This window comes from Jatropha curcas, chromosome 4, assembly GCF_041381405.1.
Source record: "Jatropha curcas cultivar XTBG-Jc1 chromosome 4, XTBG_Jcur_1.0, whole genome shotgun sequence".
NCBI lineage: Eukaryota > Viridiplantae > Streptophyta > Magnoliopsida > Malpighiales > Euphorbiaceae > Jatropha > Jatropha curcas.
This window is the reverse complement of record NC_143154.1, coordinates 9,076,081-9,097,333: the sequence shown is the minus strand read 5'-3', so window position 1 is coordinate 9,097,333 and position 21,253 is coordinate 9,076,081. Positions and strand designations below refer to the sequence as shown.

The window sequence follows — 21,253 nt, the reverse complement described above, 5'->3', positions numbered from 1 at the left end:
ATGCCAAAGGAAAAATAGTATTGTCTATGTTATATGTAACATACAGTGTCAATTAAGGGCTAACAAACCTCAGTTCAGGCGCTAATGAACTCCCAACTTATATGATAGTCATTTGATTCTGACCGAAGGGTTGTATGATTTTTATTATAGGCTTTCAGCCGTATATTATTATATTTTCTCTATCTGCTATTTGATTTTTCTAAATATGCTAGTGGCCTAATTAAAATATTATTTTCATGAAATAACTTAAATAAATATTTTTGTTGCATTTATGTAAATATGTTGATTTATGTGATACCGTAATTAAATATGTTAATTTAGTGATGCATGATTATTGGATTTAATTAAGCATGCAGAATGTGAATATTTATATTATGCGTGTGAAATATGCTATATCATGATTATACTCTTTGATTATGATAAAATGTTGTGTTATGACAATAGGTAATATTATGACTACTTATTTATTCCCTACTATAAAGGGAAAATTAGCATCACTAAGCTTTATACTTTAGCGCTTTGACTTGTCACATGGAGATTGCTGACTTTTGAGGTAGACAGTTTACGGTGCACATTAGACTACTCAAAGGTTTTATTCCTATAATCAACTTTAAATCTAGCCTTCTGAGACAGTTTAGAAGTGTTTAAAATTTTTTTTGTGATTTTGGGATATTGAAAATATGGGAGAAGCTTTTACAGTTTTTTTTGTAAGATTTTTATGAAAATTTTTCTAAGCCATTTATGTAAAATTAAAAGAAAAGTTTTTAAATGATTAAGTCGTTGGCATGCCAATTTAATATTTTGGTGTTAAATGGCTGTTAAGGTACTATCTTACGAAACCATATTTTGGATTGACCTGGACTCAAAATTTACTTGGATTCGATATAGTGACCCGCATCACAGCCAATCATGTCCATTGTTTGTTTGATTTTTGAGATTTTTGGATCTTGACTTGTGTATTCATAATTTAGAAATTGGGACCACTTCATTTTAGTTTGATTGTAATTTGTGCCTTTTCCCTTCCTAATTTCCATTTACGTTTGTCATTGACGATGCGTTTAGGGTTCGATAGACTTGGAAACAATGTTGAGAAATCATGTGCAACAAAGGACTAACAGAGGTTGAGATAACAGTAAGTTGTGTCGAGTTGAAGAGAGAGATTTTGTAACACCTCAAAAAATCTCGGGTTATGAAATATTTCTGGATGAAAAATAGTGCCATCCGAGAGGCAATCGATATTTTCAACCTGTGAATAGTGTATTTTTCTTAATATATTTAGGAAATTTACTTGGGCTCGAAATAATAGGAGTGGCCAAAATCCGATTTTTGGAACCAAAACCGTCCGTTCTGAACCAGTGGGAACCGGAATCGAAACCGAAATCGGTCCAAACCGGTTCGGTTCTGGTTCCACCAGTTTTGGAACCGTGAACCAACAGTTCCAGCTCCAGTCAGAACCGACGGTTCTTGTTCCATCTGAAATCGGTCGGAACCGTCCAAAACCGGCCAAAGAATCGATCGGAACTGTCGATTTTGGAACCGTTGAGGAACCGGAACCGGAACCGTTGATTTTTCGGTTCGATTCCGATTCTAAATTTTTTGGAACTGAACCGTCGGTTCTGGAATTATGGCCACCCGTGCAAAATAAATTAAGTTGGATAACATGAAGCTTCGAGTTTAAAATATGGATTTAATTGGAATTAATAAAAAAAGATGAAAGTTGTAATTTTTTTATTCGGTTTATAACTAAATCGGCCAAATAGCCCTACTTGTAGTCCCAAAATAAGATTACATTTTTTTCTTGCCTTTTTGGCCATGTAAAGATATTTCTGCCTCTTTAGCAAGTTCAGATTCAATATGTTTATCCACAGCAAAATTCTCATGTTTAAAGGATTTCAATTGGATATTTAAGGGTAGCTTATTCTGTCTTATTGGTAATTGATTTTTCTTAAACACTTTCATCTTTGTTTTGGACCGAATAATCAAAATGTTAATAAAAGGACTTCATAATTTTTTAAAACAGAAATCCTCACGTGTTAATTTAAATTAGTAGCAGTTTATGTTATTGGAGGTAGCAAGTATCCATGAAAAAATGTACCTTCAAGTTGTAAGCAAACTCATGTAGTTAAAATTTTGAAGTAGCTGTTGGTGTTCTGTATACAAAATGATTGAATTTCTTGCATCAATCAAATTGGCAGCTTCACCCCTCTACACCTAAATGTTATAAAACAAAGAATGTTGGCCAGAGAAAAAAGAAAAAAGATGCATATAATACCACATATAGTAGCTCCCTGTATTTCAAAATAATATACAGAATTAATTACACATTATAATATACTACAATTATATATCTAACCTGGAAGGTGTATGAGAAATGTGCTAACTACACAGTCACCGGAGAGGGTACAGAAGGAGGCACCCGATTTTCAGCAGGAATCTCAACAAATTCCGAGAGAATTGCTCGGAACTCATCACCTGTCATTGTTTCCTTTTCAAGTAGAACTTCCACAATCTTGTCGATGGCCTCACGGTTGTTCCTTATCTGGCTCAATGCAATCTCATATGCAGTGTCTGATAGCCTCTTGACAGCAGCATCAATATCTTCCGCAAGCTTTTCTGACATTGAATTCCTCGCCATCATTCTCATGATGACATCAGCACTTTGAGCTGAGGAGTCCATAAGAGACCATGGGCCAATTTCAGACATTCCAAATGTGGTTACCATCTGCAACACAAATGCCCTTTAGTTTCATTATATACCAAAAGTAGATAATAAACTACATTCAAGCCGAGTCTGATTTCAGAGCAACTAAAAAATCTCGAAGCAAAAGATCTGTAAAGAGAAATTGAAGCAATCACTTTTGGATGTTACTCGGACTCTAAAACAATAAAAAGAAATGATAAAAACCAAAACGTGCAAGTACAAAGAATAAAAGAAGCACATTATATGTTCACAAACAGTACTATCCACCAACAATCCAACACCATAGTTAAGCCTAATCATAGTTGCTGGAAGTTTTAAAAAGATGTTCCAGCAACTGATTGGGACCTAAGGGCAGACAGGGTAAAAGAGGACGGATTGAAGTCATCAGGATGAAAGATAATCCACATAAGAAAAGAAAATTGAACACTTTGCAATTCTCATTAAAAAAAAAAAAAGGGAAAAAACATTTGCGAGTGTTATTTAAACTATTATGAATGAATTTCTCATTAATTTTTCATTTCAATCATGGAGTAAGTCGTCAATATTTTTAAATTGAAGTATGTATCTTTTTCCTTTTTCGGAAGCAAAAATTAAATCAGATATCAATGAGAAGAAACGTTCAAACAATAAAAACCACTTTAAAAGCAGATAGATCTAGTACCTGCTTTGCCAAACCAGTGATCTGCTGCAAATCACCAGCTGCTCCTGTGGTCACCTCAGGCTCACCAAAGATCACTTCCTCCGCAGCTCTGCCACCGAGTCCACCAACTATTCTAGCAAAAAGCTGCTGTTTGGAGATCAGGGTAGGATCATCAGCAGGAATAAACCAAGTAAGACCTCGCGCCTGACCACGTGGAATTAGGGTGACTTTCTGCACTGGATCATGACCTGGAGTCAAAGTTCTGGAAGTAAAAAGATAAAGAGCATTGTTAAGTTACTTTTGATCAATGAAGTGACAACTAAATAGGAAAAAACGTACAAATAAAAATTAACAACTAAACAAAAATTACTTTTGAATCTGCTTTACTCTGTATGCAATAGTAAGGAGCAAAATAGGACAGTCAAAGAGTGATGAACTTAAGAATTTTCAGCTATAAATTTGCAAACCAAAGAAAAAAGTGAAAAAATCAAACATTCAGAAAGCTAGCAAACATTAACTATCAACAATTAGTTATGAGGGTCTTTTACATCCTGAAGCAAGCAATAAGAGACTAAGTTTTGATGCTAAGCACCCTTCATTGATTCCGGAGTCAAATCATCAGAATTGATAGTGCAGCTATTGAGGATAATAAGTTCAGAGAAGAGAGATTGAGATTGTTAAAGATCAGTTAACCAAGGGGAATGTAGGACAACTTGTGAGTACACAGTGAAGAAAGATTTACTGGACCTAGAGCTTTCATAAGAGGTAGCCTAAACCAGGTGGGATAAAGAAAAAGAATCCATATTTATACAGCTCATCAAAGTAAGATTGAGATTACAACCCAATTTTAGTTGAGTTCATTGCTGCAGCGAGTAGGTTTCACTTAAAACTGGGTCTATGAGCGGTTTCCATTCCTGGTTCTGGTTCTCTGAGATTGGCTTACAATAGAACTTATTGATTTTCCATCTGAATAGCATGCTTAATGAAATATTACTGAAAATCAATTTCCAGTCAGAGTTTGCTCTTGGCATATTTAATAGAATATTATCCCTAACCTACTCTACAGCAGCAAGCTAAGGAAGAATGAAGATGGTAGGAATTCATATGAGAGAACTTCATAATGACACTTACCCACAAATCGCATGGCCAACTTCATGATATGCAACAAGACTTTTACTCTTTCCATCCGTCATAACTGTACCTTCCATCCCAGCAACAATCCTATCAATTGAATCATCAATCTCCTTAGATGAAATTGCAGTCTTCCCACGTCGACCAGCCAATATAGCTGCCTCATTTAAGAGGTTTGCGAGATCAGCTCCACTGAAACCAGGTGTTCTCATGGCTATTACATCAAGAGAGACATCTGCATCAAATTTCTTATTGCCTGCATGAACTTTTAATATCTCCGTTCTTCCCCGTATATCTGGAACATCAACTGTCACCTGCATAAAAGCTTTGAAATGAATCTTTCTTTCGTAGACCAAAAAAATACGGAAGACTGAAATTCTATTGTTACCTGTCTGTCAAATCGTCCAGGCCTCAACAGGGCAGAATCCAGAATGTCTGCCCTATTGGTTGCTGCAATGACGATAATACCAGTGTTACCCTCAAAACCATCCATTTCTGTCAAAAGCTGGTTAAGGGTCTGTTCTCTTTCATCATTTCCTCCACCAATGCCAGTGCCTCTTTGCCTTCCAACAGCATCAATTTCATCTACAAATACAATGCAGGGAGCATTTTCTTTCGCCTTCTTGAACAGATCACGAACTCTAGAGGCACCAACACCAACAAACATCTCAACAAACTCAGAACCTGATATGGAGAAAAATGGAACACCAGCTTCACCAGCAATGGCCTTGGCTAGAAGGGTCTTCCCAGTTCCTGGAGGACCAACAAGAAGAACACCTTTTGGAATGCGAGCCCCAACGGCAGTGAATCTCTCTGGCTTCTTGAGAAACTCAACTACCTCCATGAAATCCTGTTTTGCTTCATCAACTCCAGCAACATCATCAAATGTCACGCCAGTGTTTGGCTCCATTTGGAACTTTGCCTTGGATTGACCAAAGGCCAGGGGGAAACCTGGTCCGCCAGGACCACCCATGCCTCCAGATGAACGTCTGGAGAGAAGGAATAGACCCCCAATTAAGATTAAAGGGAAAGCCAGATTCCCAATCAAATTGAATAACAGAGAACCTGAGTCTTCTTGAGCATTATGTGCAGCAAAGTCAATGTTTTTCTCTCTGAACTTCTGCAAAAGCTCTTGGCTGAGTCCTGGCAGTTGAACACGAACTCGCTGAACCCGGTTTCCTAATTCAGGAGAAACAGCCTCTACAATTGCAATGGTCCCATTCTCAAATAAATCAACTTTTCTCACTCTATCCTTATCTAAGTACTCCAAAAACCTTGAATAGGACATCCTGGAGGAAGAAACCCCTTGGTCATCCGCATAAGCCTTCCCACTTCCGAGTAAAGTGGGCGCGAAAATTCCCACATTCCCAAGCAACTGCTTTAGAAAGCCTCTTCTTCCTTCATGCTTTAGCAAACTTCTCCCTCCTTCATTATGCCTCGAGTCCAAAGATGCTTTTATTAGAACTGTTTTTGATGTCTTACATAATGATTGAAATCTAGAACGAAGGAAAAGATGCCTGCCACGGACTTCTTTGCTCAAAATTCGTTCGATATTATGGTTTGATAAACCATTATTCCCCACGATGCAAGCAGATGATGCTGCCATCTGGCACAAGGAGGCAACATAAAGCATTTTCATGAGAATTTGAGAAACAAAATATATGGCATAGTGTTGTTAACATTAAATGCATAAAAATTTAAATATTCCCAGTTTTCAGTTTGTTGTTTTAAACAGAGAGTTTCTATGCATAGAGAAACATAATTCTCCCACATAGCAAGGAAATTTGGCAGTAGAGCACAACTTGGAGAAACATCAGAATCCATAGTTGAGGACAAAAGGCTGCCAAACTAACTAGCTCTTAAGGCGCAGATAATTAACAGCATCTGCCATCTTTTTTTCTTATTCCATCACTTGGAAGTTTCAATTACACAAACTGTATCAAGATTACTTACTTAAGAAAAAAAAAAAAAAAAAAAAAAAAAAAAAGGTAGTCTCATAAGAACAATCTTCAATAGTCTGGTGCCCATGACTCCAATCATTAAGATAAATCATACGATTACTTGGACATAAAGCAGGTTCAACAAAAAGGTTTAAAATGTGTAAAAGGAGTTTTTAGTTCCAGACTCTCTAAGCCAAAGCAATCTCAAGAAAACAATAACACAAATCAACTGTTCATTCCACATACAACGTCACCAAAACAAGAACAAGAACCAGAACAAAGAACAATTTGAAATGCAAACTCTTTAAAAACAAGAACAAGAACAAGAACAGGAACAGGAACAGGAACAGGAACAGGACAAAAGAAAAAAATCGAAGAACACATATATGTACAAAGTGCAAGAAATGATTTCGGAATAAAAAAAAAATCATTACCCGCTTCTCCTTTGAATAAACGATTCAAAGGTATACGCACTTGAGAGTTGAGACAATGGAAAGTTAGTATAGTCGGGGAATAAGAATCAAAAGGCGAAACCTTTGTCTGGCGCTGCGAAGCTGAATAGCTTCAGTGGTTATTGTGCTATTGAAGGGAGCGGATGTGGTTTGGGAATTGTGTACGTGGCGCTTTTGTAATGGGTGAGTCGTGTCATTTCACTGTGTTTCTCCGCTGCTGGACTCACTGCTTAGCACTCGTTTTAGATTTTTTTTTTTTTTTTCCACTTCTTTTCCATTCACTAGCATCTATATTTTTTCAATTATTTCTTTATTAGTCTTTACTGGTCTTTTTATAAGGCGGACATTGCATATTGATTGTGCTTATTTTTTTTTTTAATTTTTTTTTTTATCTATATAATATTAAAGTATGAGTTTTTTATATTAAAAATAAATACAAATAGTTAATTTGTATTGCATTTTGTCGTACAAGCTACCTGTAACATTATTTCTTATGTAATGAACTGATCTTAAACTGAATTGATAATTTTAATTATTTTGCAACAGTAGTATTATTACTTACTCAATATATTAGAGAATATATAATTGTAGTTTTTTTTCAGTTTTTTAAATACTGTTTTCTTTCAAGTCAAATAGAGTTAGGATATAAAGAGAAAAAATATCAAGAACATTAAAACTACTTAATTATCAAGAGGTCATATACTTATTGCAAGGGAGATATAAATCTTTTACTAAATTAAAATGATAATATTATAAATTATTCAGTACGAAAAAGAAAAAAATATTATTAAAAATAAAATTATTTTCATGACTCACCTAAAAGGGGGAATTATATTTGTGAAATTTTGGCATACACATTTTATAAAACATACATATAAATAAATAATGATTTACTCTTGATTGTTTAAATAGACAAGTGAGCTTATTAAAGATATGCATAGGCATGTATTTAATTCTAAAGTGATAAATGAAAATTTTCAAAGAATGGTAAAATAATAAAATGTGGAAATTATATTTGTGAAATTTTGCTATACACATTTTATAAAACATACATATAGACTTGATTGTTTAAATAGACAAGTAAGCTTATTAAAGATATGCATAGGCATGTATTTAATTCTAAAGTGATAAATGAAATTTTATATGGATTTAACTAATATGTCGATTCTTAGTCTAAAAATAATAGTGAATTTTGCAATTGAAATTAAGTTAGGCAAATTTGATTTGGGTTTGAATATAATTGTGATATATGTGGCTAATTGTTTATATTTTGATTTTTGGCTTGTATGAGTCTTTAGTAATGCTATAATGTTTAATAACATAAATTTGATAAATGGAGGTTTGATGTTGTTTGGGAATTTTGAGTGGCCGAATAGGTTTCAATGATTTTTTTTTTTTTTTTCATTTTTCGTGATTCCTCTATGATAATTTTGATACTAAACATACATAAGGAAGTGAGGTTTTGATATTATTATTATAGGATATTAAAGTGGAGAAATTATAAACTTATTATAGGAAGTTAAATATTATATATACACCTTTAATTTTTAGTAATTATGGAATGGAATAAAATTATGAGTTTTTATTGGTTGTATGTTAAAGCTTTTATTTGAAAGCCTAAACAGGTAAGTGCTACTTAATTTTTGATAAAACATATATATAAATAATGATTTACTCTTAATTGTTTAAACAAACAAGTGAGTTTATTAGAGATATGCACAGACATGTATTTAATTCTAAAGTGATAAATGAAATTTTATATGGCATTTAACTAATATATCGGTTCTTAATTATAATTTATAGTATTTTATAAAAAATGGAATATAAGTGTGGACTGTGGATAATTTATTATACTACTAGTTTGTGTTAAATAAAGATGAAGTGAAGACTAATTATTTAAGTATGACATAACCTAATTGTAAACAGAAAGTTATGTCTACTTGGTCTTAATGAAAAATTAAAATGTCGTTACACTTGTCAACATGCCTAATGATTAAATGTAAGTTTAGCGAGGAATTGGACTGACTAAAGATTGGTAATGGATTATGGAATTAAAGTAAGGATTTTGTTTAATTGGATGGGGTTTGTCAAATTAATGGTCAAATGTTCAATTAAGGTCTGTTGGTGTATAGTTGCATGATCATATATGGATAAGGCTAACCAATTTTCGTTAAACAAGCCAAATCATGCTTGTCATAATACATGTTTTATTTTATGAATTATTGAATTTGTTATTGTGGAATTAAAGCATAATGTGTTTATGTTTACATGTTATATTATGTGAGCAAGGAGATTGAGATTATGAGTCTTAATCTGGGAATAAAGTAATAGGTAGTACCTATTATACTTGAAATGTATGATGAGAATGTCATGATATCTGGATGAATTAATAATGCATTTGAAGCATGAAATGTTTAATGTGAGTTTAAATTGAAATTTATTGAGAATGATTAAGAACTATGAGAAATTGGGCTTTATGTTATATAATTGGATGAATGGATATGAAATGTGATTGCTTCATTATGAAATTGGGCATTTCTCTAAGGATGAATCCTAGAGGGTAAATATTAGCATTGCTATTAATACAAATTTGGATATTGAACTATGATCATATGCTAGACACGTGGTTGTCTTATGAGTGAGCGGACGCGCTATACTAAATTGAAAGGCTTATGCCAGTTTGATAAAGACAATATTTCTTTAGGGCTCTGCTAACTGTTAGTTGATTTGCTATCTGTTTTGTTTCTATTTTATCTAAGTTACTAATAAGACCCTAAATTGAAATGAGTATTTGGGAAAAGATCTTAATGAAGCATTGAGCTATACATGTTTGGTTCATATCTGTTGTGAAGTTAAGATTATCTGTTGTTATATAATACTATGTTATTGAAATGTGAGTATCCATTGAATATAGAGGTATATTTTTACATTAAGCCTTGATTGCTGATTGACTATCTATAATTGTGTGTGTGTGTGTGTATATATATATATATATATATATATATATATATATATATATATAGTACTTGACTAATTATTATATGAGACTGTATATTTCTATGTGTGCCATGGTTCAGACACTGTGATTGAATGCATGTAATAAGCACCACTGAGTTTTATACTTAGCACGATGAATTTCTCTCACGTAGGTAGAAGATCTGTGTGCACTGAGATGATCCAGAGTTCTAGCATTAGAGGAGGAGGTTATGGTTTCAGTTGACATGAGTATGAATTTACTATGAACTTGGCACGTAGTAGGATATTATTTTGTTAGAGAGAGTTATTTTTGGTTTGGGATTATAAATGAAAATGTAATAAATTTGGTATCAATCTGGTTTAATTACTTTACAAACTTCAATACTAATTTAAATTTTTATTATTGAAAATCAGAGAGAAACCAATAATATGAAGTCAGATACTTTTATGAAAAAATGTGAAATTTAGACATTTTGAGAATTATATTTTTTTTTTTTACAGATTATGTTTTTATTCTTTTAAATTTGCAAATTGATTTCCTTGTATTAAAGAATGTTCCATATATCAATTGGATTTAAAAATGATAAGATTTTACCTAGGGTTTTTCTTTAATTAATAAGTTATCCACTCATATTTCAAATGTTAGATATCTAAATACATTTTTTTAACTTAGTTACCTTCTTAATTTTGAACTATTGAAATCATCAAATAAGCCAGTATGTGCTTCCGACATAGAATTTGACATTTATTATCTAGTCTTACAAGATCGAATAATGGGTGTTACAATTATGGAATAATTACATTGATGCATGTCAGATGATTTCATTATATTGCACCCGAGCTCAATATACACATAGATCTCATGCACATTGAAGAGCATAAAATATCATCTGTAGAGTATGGAAAATGAAATTAAAAAGTATGCTTTACTTGAGGCAGCAAAAGAATAAACACATTGGTTAATCAACAACTCAAGAGAAATTCCATATGAAATGGCAGTGGATCTACCCCAAGAAGACATAGATACAGTACAAAAATTGAAGAATGAGCAACTATATGCATATAGAACAATACTGGAAGGGTGAACTCAAACACCCATGGGGTGTTCTTCGTGGATGGACTAGTGGGATAGGGAAGACATTTTTGTATCATGCACCAATAGCAAATGTCATATCTACAAGATGTATAGCGCGTGCAACAACAACCTTAGGTATCGCAGCAGTAATGATTACCAGGAGGTAGGACTGGGCACCTATTCAACATACCATTAAATCCAATAGAGTCCACTTTTATGTTGCATATCAAAACAAAGCATATAGGCAAAATTAATCCATAGGGCAAGACTCATTATATGGGATGAGGCACCCATAGCTAAGAGACTAGTAGTATAAATGGTTGATTAAAGCACGAAGGATATAATGGAATATTCAAACCATTTGAGGGGAAGGTAATAGTGTTTTGGGGAGATTTCAAGCCAGTGTTACTAGTAGTTACTAAAACTACAAGACTAGAGAAAGTCAATGCAAGTCTTGTAAAGTATTACCTGTGGAGCATTATGGAAGTGTTGAGTTTGACAAACAATATGAGAGCCAGAACCGATAAAAATTTCAGTGGATTCCTACTTAGATTAATGATTGAGAAGAGCAGACAAATGATGAGGGAAATATAATAATATCGAAATGGTAGTTAGGCATGAAAATGATGAAAATTGCGAGAGGGCATTAATTAATGTAATATTTCCATCATTGCATGATAATGCAAGCCCTATAGAATATATGACCAGCCATGCAATAATGGCAATAAAAAATGCATATGTCGACACTTGAATCAGAAGATGATACACATGTTCCATGGTCAAACCAAGATCTACAATAGTTTTTAATGAAGCAACATATGACATAAATAACTACTATCAAGAGGAATTTTTGAACACTCTGCTACCAAATGGACTGCATCCACATAAGCTTGAACTGAAAGTAAATTGTGTAGTAAAACTACTCAGGAACATGGATCCTTCAAACGGTTTATGCAATGGGACTAGAATGGTTTGTAGAAATTTTGGGGCCAATGTAACTCATGCAGAAATAACGATGGGGCAACATGCTAGAAAATAAGTATTCTAATACAAACCCACGACCTTATAGGTCTATAAAAGAAGATGTAAATATCAACATGCGAGTGATAGAGAAAAGGGTTTAATGGTTGACCAATTTTTATAAATTAGTCCTGCTAATTTGATGCAATTAGCACAAGAATAGGTCAGCATCCTTGTGGAATGAGTGGCTTGAGGAGTGGATTACGCTTCCTATATTTCAACATTTCAGTTTAAATGTTATCTCATGAGCCTAGGAATTTTTATTATAAATAGACTTGATAAAATATAAGTATTCACCAAGGACTAAAATGGAATTTACATACAAAATTCTCATAATTACAGTGACTAATTGGATATTTATCGTAAAATCCTAAATAGAAATGGATACATTCTCCTATTTAGACGGTGACTTAGAGTCCAAGAAAGACCATATATATATATATACTCTCCTAATTTTCATAACAGGCAAGCGATCTAGAAAGAATAAGAACCCTGAAACACAATTAATCTTACTCTACAAGTAGTCTCTAATATCTTAAAGGTTATCAATTGGTGCAATGAGCGTGGACACGACCCGATTTTTATTCAGTCATAATATATTCTTTGCATATCTTTATCAAACGACAATGGCTAACGGTATGAATCCAGTTGTCACTGAAGTTCAAGTTAATAATAGCAGTGGTAGCGGCGCCACCCCCATCAACAATAATGGAACCAAACAGGAGACAATACTAGCAACTCGACCCTCATCGAAAATTCGGATCCTTAAGCAACAATGGCATTAAATAATTTTATAGGAATTCTCAAAAAACTCACTTAGGTGATTGCCAACCAATAACCAAAGGTTGATGCACATCGAGAAAATCAAAGTTCGCCACTAGATAATGATCAATCATATCCTTACAACTTACGAAATCAAAATCCCAAGGGCTTTCCAAAATAGGTACAAGTAAATTTTGGTGAAGGAGACCAAGATGGTAGAGACGATGCCTCATATCAAGACGAGACGTACTTTACTCGCTCTAATCATAGCAGTATGTCTCGACCTATCGCCGACATTGATTGGCGTTCAAGAATTAGAGAAGTATTAAGAGAATTCAAGGAGTCATGAGGGGACTCGAGTAATTATTGGCTCATAGATGATTCACCTTTATCGATAAACATATTAATTGTCCCATACCTCCTCAATACAAGATGCCAATATTTGACCAGTATGATGGCTCAACTAATCTGAAAAGTCACTTGGGTAACTTAAGAACCATCATGTACTTACATATGAACTCAGATGAGATTATGTGTCGAGTTTTTTTCCATAACATTAAAAGGAGTAGCGTAAGAATGGTACCAAACATTGGAATCCAGATCCATTAACTCATTCTTGCAATTAGCATCCCTTTTCAGATCCAGGTTTGTCACTTGCATCCCAAGAAGGAATATTTCTCTAATCTCTTGGTTTTGAAAAGGGAGGAAGGAGAGTCGTTAAGACGAAATATAGACATATTTCAAAAGATGGCAATGCAAGTGGAAAACTTATACCATGAAATAACGGTTAGTGCCATGGAAAAAAAAAACTGTAAGTATAATAAGTTGTTTGAATCTTTTCACATTGATCCTACTTCCACCTTCACATAGCTTATGGCGTAAGCAAACAAGTACTCCAAATTGGATGAAGCATGGAAAGTTTAGAGTGTTCATTCAAAATGCTCACGTGAAAAGAAAAATGAACCAACCAAGTCTCACTCACCTATCAAAACACTTAGACCATGTTAATCGTATCCTGCTCCTTATGCTAAAGGAGATAGGTGGGGAATAGATAGAGAAGCATTGACAACACTTAATACTAATCGACGCGAGCTCAAAGAAAGCTGCTAACCTTTAAAGAAGAAGATAGAAGGAATCTTTAATTCCCCCATACCGATGCTTTAGTAATTGAAGGGATATGGAGTATTTTTGTGAAAAGGATCTTGGTGGATGATGGGAGTAGTCAACCTCATAACTTTTGAGGTTTTTAAATCTTTAAACCTTAAAGTGGCGAAGTTGAGGCCCGTTTGAACTCCATTAGTAGGATTAGTAGGCAAACATATTCAAGTAGAAGGCCTCATTGATCTGATGGTGGAATAGGGTGATGAAGAATATACAAGAATCATTAAAGCAGAATTTATGGTGGTGGATGTTCCTTTCCCCTATAATGCAATACTAGCAAGACCCACACTATACGACTTAGTGGCGTGCACATTTATCAAGTAATAATCATGATATTGTAGTTGTCAGGGGAAGTCAAAGGATAGCACGTGAAGCCTACATGCTAGGGCTAAAAGGAGCTGATATATCTTTGCGAATTATGTAGGCAAACCAAATTCATATTACAGAAGTACAGGTTCAAGCCTCCCCTCCTTTCGACTTCCTGATGGAACGAACTGAGCTCAGCCTTGAATTAACTATGAACTTGACAATGTGGAGATAGATAATGGGAAGAAAGTGAAGCTAGGGTCCGAGTTATCCACGAATGTTAAAGAATCAATTCGACAGGTGCTGATACAAAATAATCATAATTTTGCACAGTATGCCCATGATATAGTCATAAAAGATCCAAAGGTGATGACATACAAACTAACTATTGATCCAAAGGTAAAACCGGAAAGCAAAAAGAGAGAACTCATGCTCCGGAGGGACAAAAGATTATATTAGTTGAGGTGGACAAACTACTGGAAGTGGGATTTGACGCGGAACCCAATGAAAATAAATTTCATGAACTCAATGACAAGTTTTGGAAGAGATCCAAGATCAAACTAAACCCCTCTCTATGGCACCCAAAGCTTAAAGAAGCAAGAACACCAATAATAGAGAAAAAGAATAAGATAAACGCCACAATTAGATTGATAAGTTTACCTTGATTCTTGATGCAATTAGAAGAATGCAATCTCACACTCTCTAAAAACATGAACACGCCTAAGCATGAAGAAGTAGTCTTTAATTCATTGAATAATTGATTGTTAAAAAATTACAAAATAACAAGCTATTTATACTAATCTAAGTGGTCCAGATCCTTAGGGGATTTAGAGTTAGCTAAGGAGTAGGATTTAGCAAATCTAAACTGATACGGATCCATCATCACTCGTCAGTGGATCGCAAGGAGGCATGGTGAACGAAGAAGGAGATCCATTGGTGCTTCCTATTGGACCGATTACAAGGAGCCGTGCCAAGCGATATGGGGCAGCCATATCATTATTTGTTCAAGCCCAAATCACACAAGAACTGCATGATGTCGCATTCAACAAGTGTTGTGAGGAACTTGAAGGCATTCCTAGGCTTCTAATGTTGTTGGTGGCTCTTTAAGTGGAGGAAAGCACGCTGCTACAGTGCCCGTACCAATTAGTTTGACTTTGCTACAGTAAATTTGACTTTGCTACAGTAAACTGCTACAGGTACTCAGACGCGCTACAGTGCTACAGTGCGAGTTTTAGCCCATTTGAACTTAGGCGTGTTTTGTGTGTTTTATGCTTTGTTAAACCTAGATTCCTTATTTAGTATAAATAGCTTGTCTTCTATGTAATAAGACAACTTTGATAAATTGAAAAAAACTTCATTTGTTCAAGCTTTGCTTGTTCCATTTGCTTAGAGTGACAGTGAGAGATTGCTTCCTCTAATTGCATCAAGAATTTAAGGTAAACTTATCAATTCGATTGTGGCGTTTATCTTGTTCTTTGCTTGATTATTGGTGTTACCGTTTCCTTATAAACGTGGGGTGCCATAGAGCGTTTAATCTCGATTATTGGTGTTTCCGTTTCATTATAAACGAGGGGTGCCATAGAGGCGAACTTACATCTCATCCTTTGATTCGATCCGTATCATTTGGTATCAGAGCCAAATCAAAGTTTTGGGGTAAGTTCTGTTATCTTAGTTAGGAATTTGAGTCTTCTTGTTACTGGATTCCATTGTTGTTTGTCTTATTTCTTGTTTTCATTGTAGATCTGGAATTTTCTCTTTAGATCTTGCTGGATCTAGGTGTTTCTCGTTAGATCTTCTTAGATCTGGAATTTTCTCTTTGGATCTTGTTGCATCTAGATATTTTTCTCATTGGATTTACTTAGATCTAGAATTACCTTCTTCTGAATCTTCTTGTTGTTGCTTGTTCTTCATTCAAAAAAAAAAAAAAAAAAAAAAAAAAAAGAACAAATCAATTGATTACGTTATTTAGAATTTATAAGTTATTAAATACCAAATCTAGAGATTTGTTTGTCTTCTTGAATCTTGTTGATAAAAAAAAAAAAAAAAAAAAAAAATCATTGTTGGACAACTAATTATTACCTACCCAAATTTGAATTGGGGGGACACAAACACATTGTTGGACAATTAATTATTACCTACCAAATTAGAAGTGGGAGACACAAAAGCATTGTTGGACAACATAATTATTACCTACCTAAATTGAATTGGGGGACACAAATTGGGTCACTTGCTACAGGAACTCACCTACCTAAATTGGGTCACTTGCTACAGGAACTTGCTACAGTAACTTGCTACAGTAACTTGCTACAGGTACTCAGTAGCATCCGTGCTACAGTACCTTAAAATTTTTTTTTTTTTTTTTTTTTTTTGGGTTTTTCTTTGTTTTCTTGCATTGTTTGGGTAGAAGTAAATTAGGTCCATATTTGGTTTGCTTGTAGTGAACTAAATTCATACATTATATCCAGAATTCGTCTTTTAAATTCTAGTTTGTTTATTCTTGTTTTGAGCTTTCTTTTGCCTCTATTACATTACTAGGGTGTATTTGTTTGTTCACTACACTCTAAATTAATATAATCAAGTAGTACATCATCTTGTCCTTGTACTACCATCCATTATCGTTTTGAGTCTTCTTTCTAGAGTTTGTGCTTACTTGTTGTTAAGGTTTGTTTTCCTTGTGTTCTAAACGTGCTTTGAGATTGATTGGTTGGCTTGAAATTCTGAAGTACAATTGGAGGATTTGCAAGGAGTGATTGAGGAGTGTAAACACGTGAGGGAGTGCTTTATCACTAACTCAAATCTTTTTCGTGTTTTCTATTTTTGAATACTAACCATGAGTACAGGCAAATCTGGAGATGGTAATGATGGAATTCCAATTAAAGATCCTCAATTGAAACTTTTCATGGAAGCAATTCAAGGACAGTTTAGAACCTTCAATAATCTTGTCCAAGACATGAGGGAGGAATTGCAAGAGATAAAAGCTTCACATAGCTCTAATACAACTAGAACTCGTCCACAAACTAGATTTCAAGACCATGATGATGAAGAAAGTGAAGAGACCAATCGTAATAAACTTGATGGGGACTTGGGATCAATTAAGATGAGGATTCCAGAATTCAAAGGCAACAACAATGCTGAAGAGTACCTTGAATGGGAAAGGAAGGTAGAACAAATCTTTGAATGCCATAACTATTCCCAAGAGAAGAAATCCCATCTTGCAGCTGTGGAGTTCAAAGGATATGCTATGTTTTGGTGGGAACAATTGCTATTAAAAAGAAGAAGTAGGGGGATGCGACCAGTACCACCATGGGAGATCATGAAGGAATTAATGCACCAAAAGTTTGTCCCTGCTCATTACTTTAGGGATTTACACAACAAACTAGCAAGAATGGTGCAAGGAGGGAGGAGTGTGGAAGAGTACTACAAGGAGATGGAGATTTGCATGGCAAGAGCTAAGATTGAGGAAGATGTCCAAATCACCATGTCACGATTCCTTGGAGGTCTAAATAGCGATATTGCTGATGCTTTGGAGATGTATCGCTATGATACACTAGAAGAGATGGTAGATATGGCCATGAAGCTAGAAAGGCAGAAAAAGGGAAAGTCTACCGACAAGTATTCCAACAATACTTTGGGAACCAAATGGTCCAAAGGAGGTGAGAAGAAAGACTTCAAAGGTCCTAGTTTCCAAAGGACAGAATCAGTTTCGAAAGGTAAAGAGGTTGCCCAAACTACATTCAAAGGAAACAAAGGTACTTCTAACTCTATAAACCCTGCTAGAGAGATTAAATGCTTTAAGTGTTTAGGAAAAGGGCATATTGCATCTCAATGTCCTAATAAAAGGGTTATGATTGTTAGGGAAGATGGAAATGTTAGTTCTGAATCCGAATGTAGTGATTGTGATGATATGCCTCATTTGCATGATGTTGATAATGATAATTCAGATGAGGATGAGCATAACTTGTTGTTTGCTGAACGTGGAGAATCTTTGGTTGTTAGGCGAGTTTTGAATATGCATGTTAAGGAGGAGAGCCTTGAACAACGTGAGAACATATTTCACACTAGATGCTTGATACATGGAAAAGTGTGCTTGCTTATTATTGATGGGGGTAGTTGCACTAATGTTGCTAGTGTAAGTATGGTGAATAAGTTGAATTTGGCATGTCTTAAACATCCTAAACCTTATAGATTGCAATGGTTGAATGATGGTGGAGAGGTGAAGGTGACACGCCAAGTGCTTGTGCCATTCTCCATTGGATGGTACAAAGATGAGATTTTGTGTGATGTAGTACCGATGCAGGCAGGCCATCTATTGTTGGGAAGGCCATGGCAATATGATCGAAAGGCACTACATGATGGGTTCTTTAACCGATACTCTTTGGTTCATAAGGGGAAGAAGGTGACTCTTGTTCCATTATCACCTCAAGAAGTGTACACCGATCAGAAGAAAATACTTGAGAGAGAGAGAGAAACTTTAGTTTTGAGGGAAAATGAGAGTGAGACATCCAGTTCGAGAGAACAAAAGAGTATTAAAAGAGAGGTTGAAAAGAAAGAGGCCACAAAAGATACCAAACAGATTATTGGCCCAAAAGTGAGTGAAACACAAAGAGGGGAGAGAAAGAAACACACTTTTTATGCGAGAGCTAGAGAGGTTAAGTGTGCCATAGCCTTGAGGCAACCCGTGTTGCTTCTTAGATTCAAGGAAATTTTGTTTTCTAACGCTGACACTAATCTTGATGGTTTACCTCCTGTGTTTGTTTCTATGTTACAGGAATTCACTGATGTTTTTCCAGAGGAGCTACCTAGTGGATTACCACCTTTGAGAGGGATAGAACATCAGATTGATTTCATTCCCGGCTCCACCATTCCAAATCGACCAGCCTATAGAAGTAATCCGACGGATACAAAGGAGTTGCAAAGGCAAGTTGATGAGCTTATGGAGAAAGGATTGGTGCAAGAAAGCATGAGTCCTTGTGCCGTTCCAGTACTTTTAGTACCAAAAAAGGATGGTACATGGCGAATGTGCATTGACTGCAGGGCGGTCAACAAAATCACTGTAAAGTATAGACACCCTATTCCTAGACTTGATGATATGTTAGATGAATTGTGTGGGTCGACTTACTTTACAAAGATCGATTTAATGAGCGGTTATCATCAAATTCGGATGCAACCAGGTGATGAATGGAAAACTGCTTTCAAAACTAAGTATGGTTTGTATGAATGGTTAGTTATGCCTTTTGGATTGTCTAATGCACCTAGTACTTTCATGAGGCTTATGAACCATGTTTTACGTGCTTTCTTAGGAAAATTTGTAGTTGTGTACTTTGATGATATACTTGTTTATAGCAAGTCTCTTAATGATCATGTTGGGCATGTTAGGCTAGTATTACAAGCTTTGAGAACTGAACAATTGTATGCTAAGCTTAAGAAATGCACATTTTGTATAGATAGACTTGTGTTTCTTGGTTTTGTTGTGAGTGCGCAGGGTATAGAGGTGGATGACGAGAAAGTGAAAGCTATCAAGGAATGGCCAATGCCGAAATCAGCTTCGGATGTACGAAGTTTCCATGGGTTGGCAAGTTTCTACCGACGGTTTGTACAGGATTTCTCTTCAATTGCTGCACCACTCACGGAGGTAATTAAGAGGGAAGTTGGGTTCAAGTGGGGCGAGGAACAACAGAAAGCGTTTGACATGCTTAAAGGGAAGTTGACATCCGCTCCAATACTTTCTTTACCTAATTTTGAGAACACCTTTGAAATTGAGTGTGATGCTTCTGGTGTAGGTATTGGAGGAGTGCTGATGCAAGAGAAGAAGCCAATTGCCTACTTCAGTGAGAAGTTGAATGGAGCACAACTCAATTACTCGACCTATGATAAGGAGCTATATGCCTTGGTGAGGACTTTGAACGTATGGCAACACTACTTATTACCTAAGGAGTTTGTCATTCACACTGATCATGAAGCCCTAAAACACTTGAAGGGTCAAGGTAAGCTCAACAAGCGACATGGTAAGTGGGTTGAGTTCATTGAACAATTCCCTTACGTTATTAAATACAAGCATGGAAAGGATAACGTTGTTGCTGATGCATTGTCACGGAGACATGCTTTACTTACTACTCTTAGTTCTAAGTTGCTAGGATTTGAGTATGTTAAGGATTTGTATGTGTCTGATTCAGATTTTGGCAATGTGTATTTGGCATGTGAACATGGAGCATTTGATAAATTTTATCGACATGAAGGATATTTGTTTAAGGGCAGTAAACTTTGTGTTCCTAAATGCTCTATGCGTGATTTGCTTGTACTTGAGTCTCATTGTGGGGGATTGATGGGACATTTTGGGGTACATAAGACTTATGACATGTTGAATGAACATTTTTATTGGCCTCATATGCGTAAAGATGTCGAGAAAGTTTGTGATTCTTGCCTTACTTGTAAACAGGCCAAGTCTAAGTCTATGCCTCATGGCTTGTATATGCCTTTACCAGTTCCTAGTTCACCTTGGGTTGATATCTCTATGGATTTTGTACTTGGATTACCTAGGACTAGGCATGGTAGAGACAGTATATTTGTAGTGGTTGATAGGTTCAGCAAAATGGCTCATTTCATTCCTTGTCATAAAACTGATGATGCCATTCATATTGCTGAATTGTTCTTTAGAGAGGTGGTACGATTACATGGAGTTCCACGGACTATCATTTCTGATAGGGATGCTAAGTTCCTTTCACATTTTGGAAGGTTTTGTGGGGTAAGCTAGGTACAAAATTACTTTATTCTACTACCTGTCATCCACAAACAGATGGCCAAACTGAAGTTGTGAATAGGACTTTAGGAACTTTACTTCGTGCTATAGTGGGTAAAAATTTGAAAACTTGGGAGGATTGTTTGCCATTTATTGAATTTGCATATAATCGAAGCATACATTCTACTTCAGGTTTTACTCCATTTGAACTTGTTTATGGATTTAACCCACTAACTGTTTTGGATCTTGTTCCTTTACCTTTACATGAGCTCTCTAGTTTAGATGGTGCTAAAAAGGCTGAATTGGTGAAGTCTTTACATGAGAAGGCTCGAGTAAATATTGAAAAGAGGAAC

At 35.2% G+C, this 21,253-nt stretch overlaps 1 protein-coding gene across 2 annotated transcripts; it reads right to left on the bottom strand.

The window, feature by feature from the left end:
- Positions 1–2,102: 2,102 nt before the first annotated feature.
- Positions 2,103–7,094, bottom strand: LOC149496814 (ATP-dependent zinc metalloprotease FTSH 2, chloroplastic). 2 transcript variants are annotated; one of them, XM_089720349.1, is made up of 6 exons: positions 6,847–7,094; positions 4,861–6,078; positions 4,473–4,786; positions 3,363–3,603; positions 2,354–2,722; positions 2,103–2,211 (listed from the first exon to the last, which is right to left on the bottom strand). In XM_089720349.1, the coding sequence occupies exons 2-5, from the start codon at positions 6,076–6,078 to the stop codon at positions 2,381–2,383; spliced, it is 2,115 nt and encodes a 704-aa protein (XP_089576475.1). In that variant the 5' UTR covers positions 6,847–7,094; the 3' UTR covers positions 2,103–2,211; positions 2,354–2,380. The 2 variants fall into 2 exon arrangements, with proteins under 2 accessions (XP_089576475.1, XP_089576474.1); XM_089720348.1 differs by lacking the exon at positions 2,103–2,211 and having other exon boundaries at positions 2,236–2,722.
- Between the last annotated feature and the right edge of the window lie 14,159 nt (positions 7,095–21,253).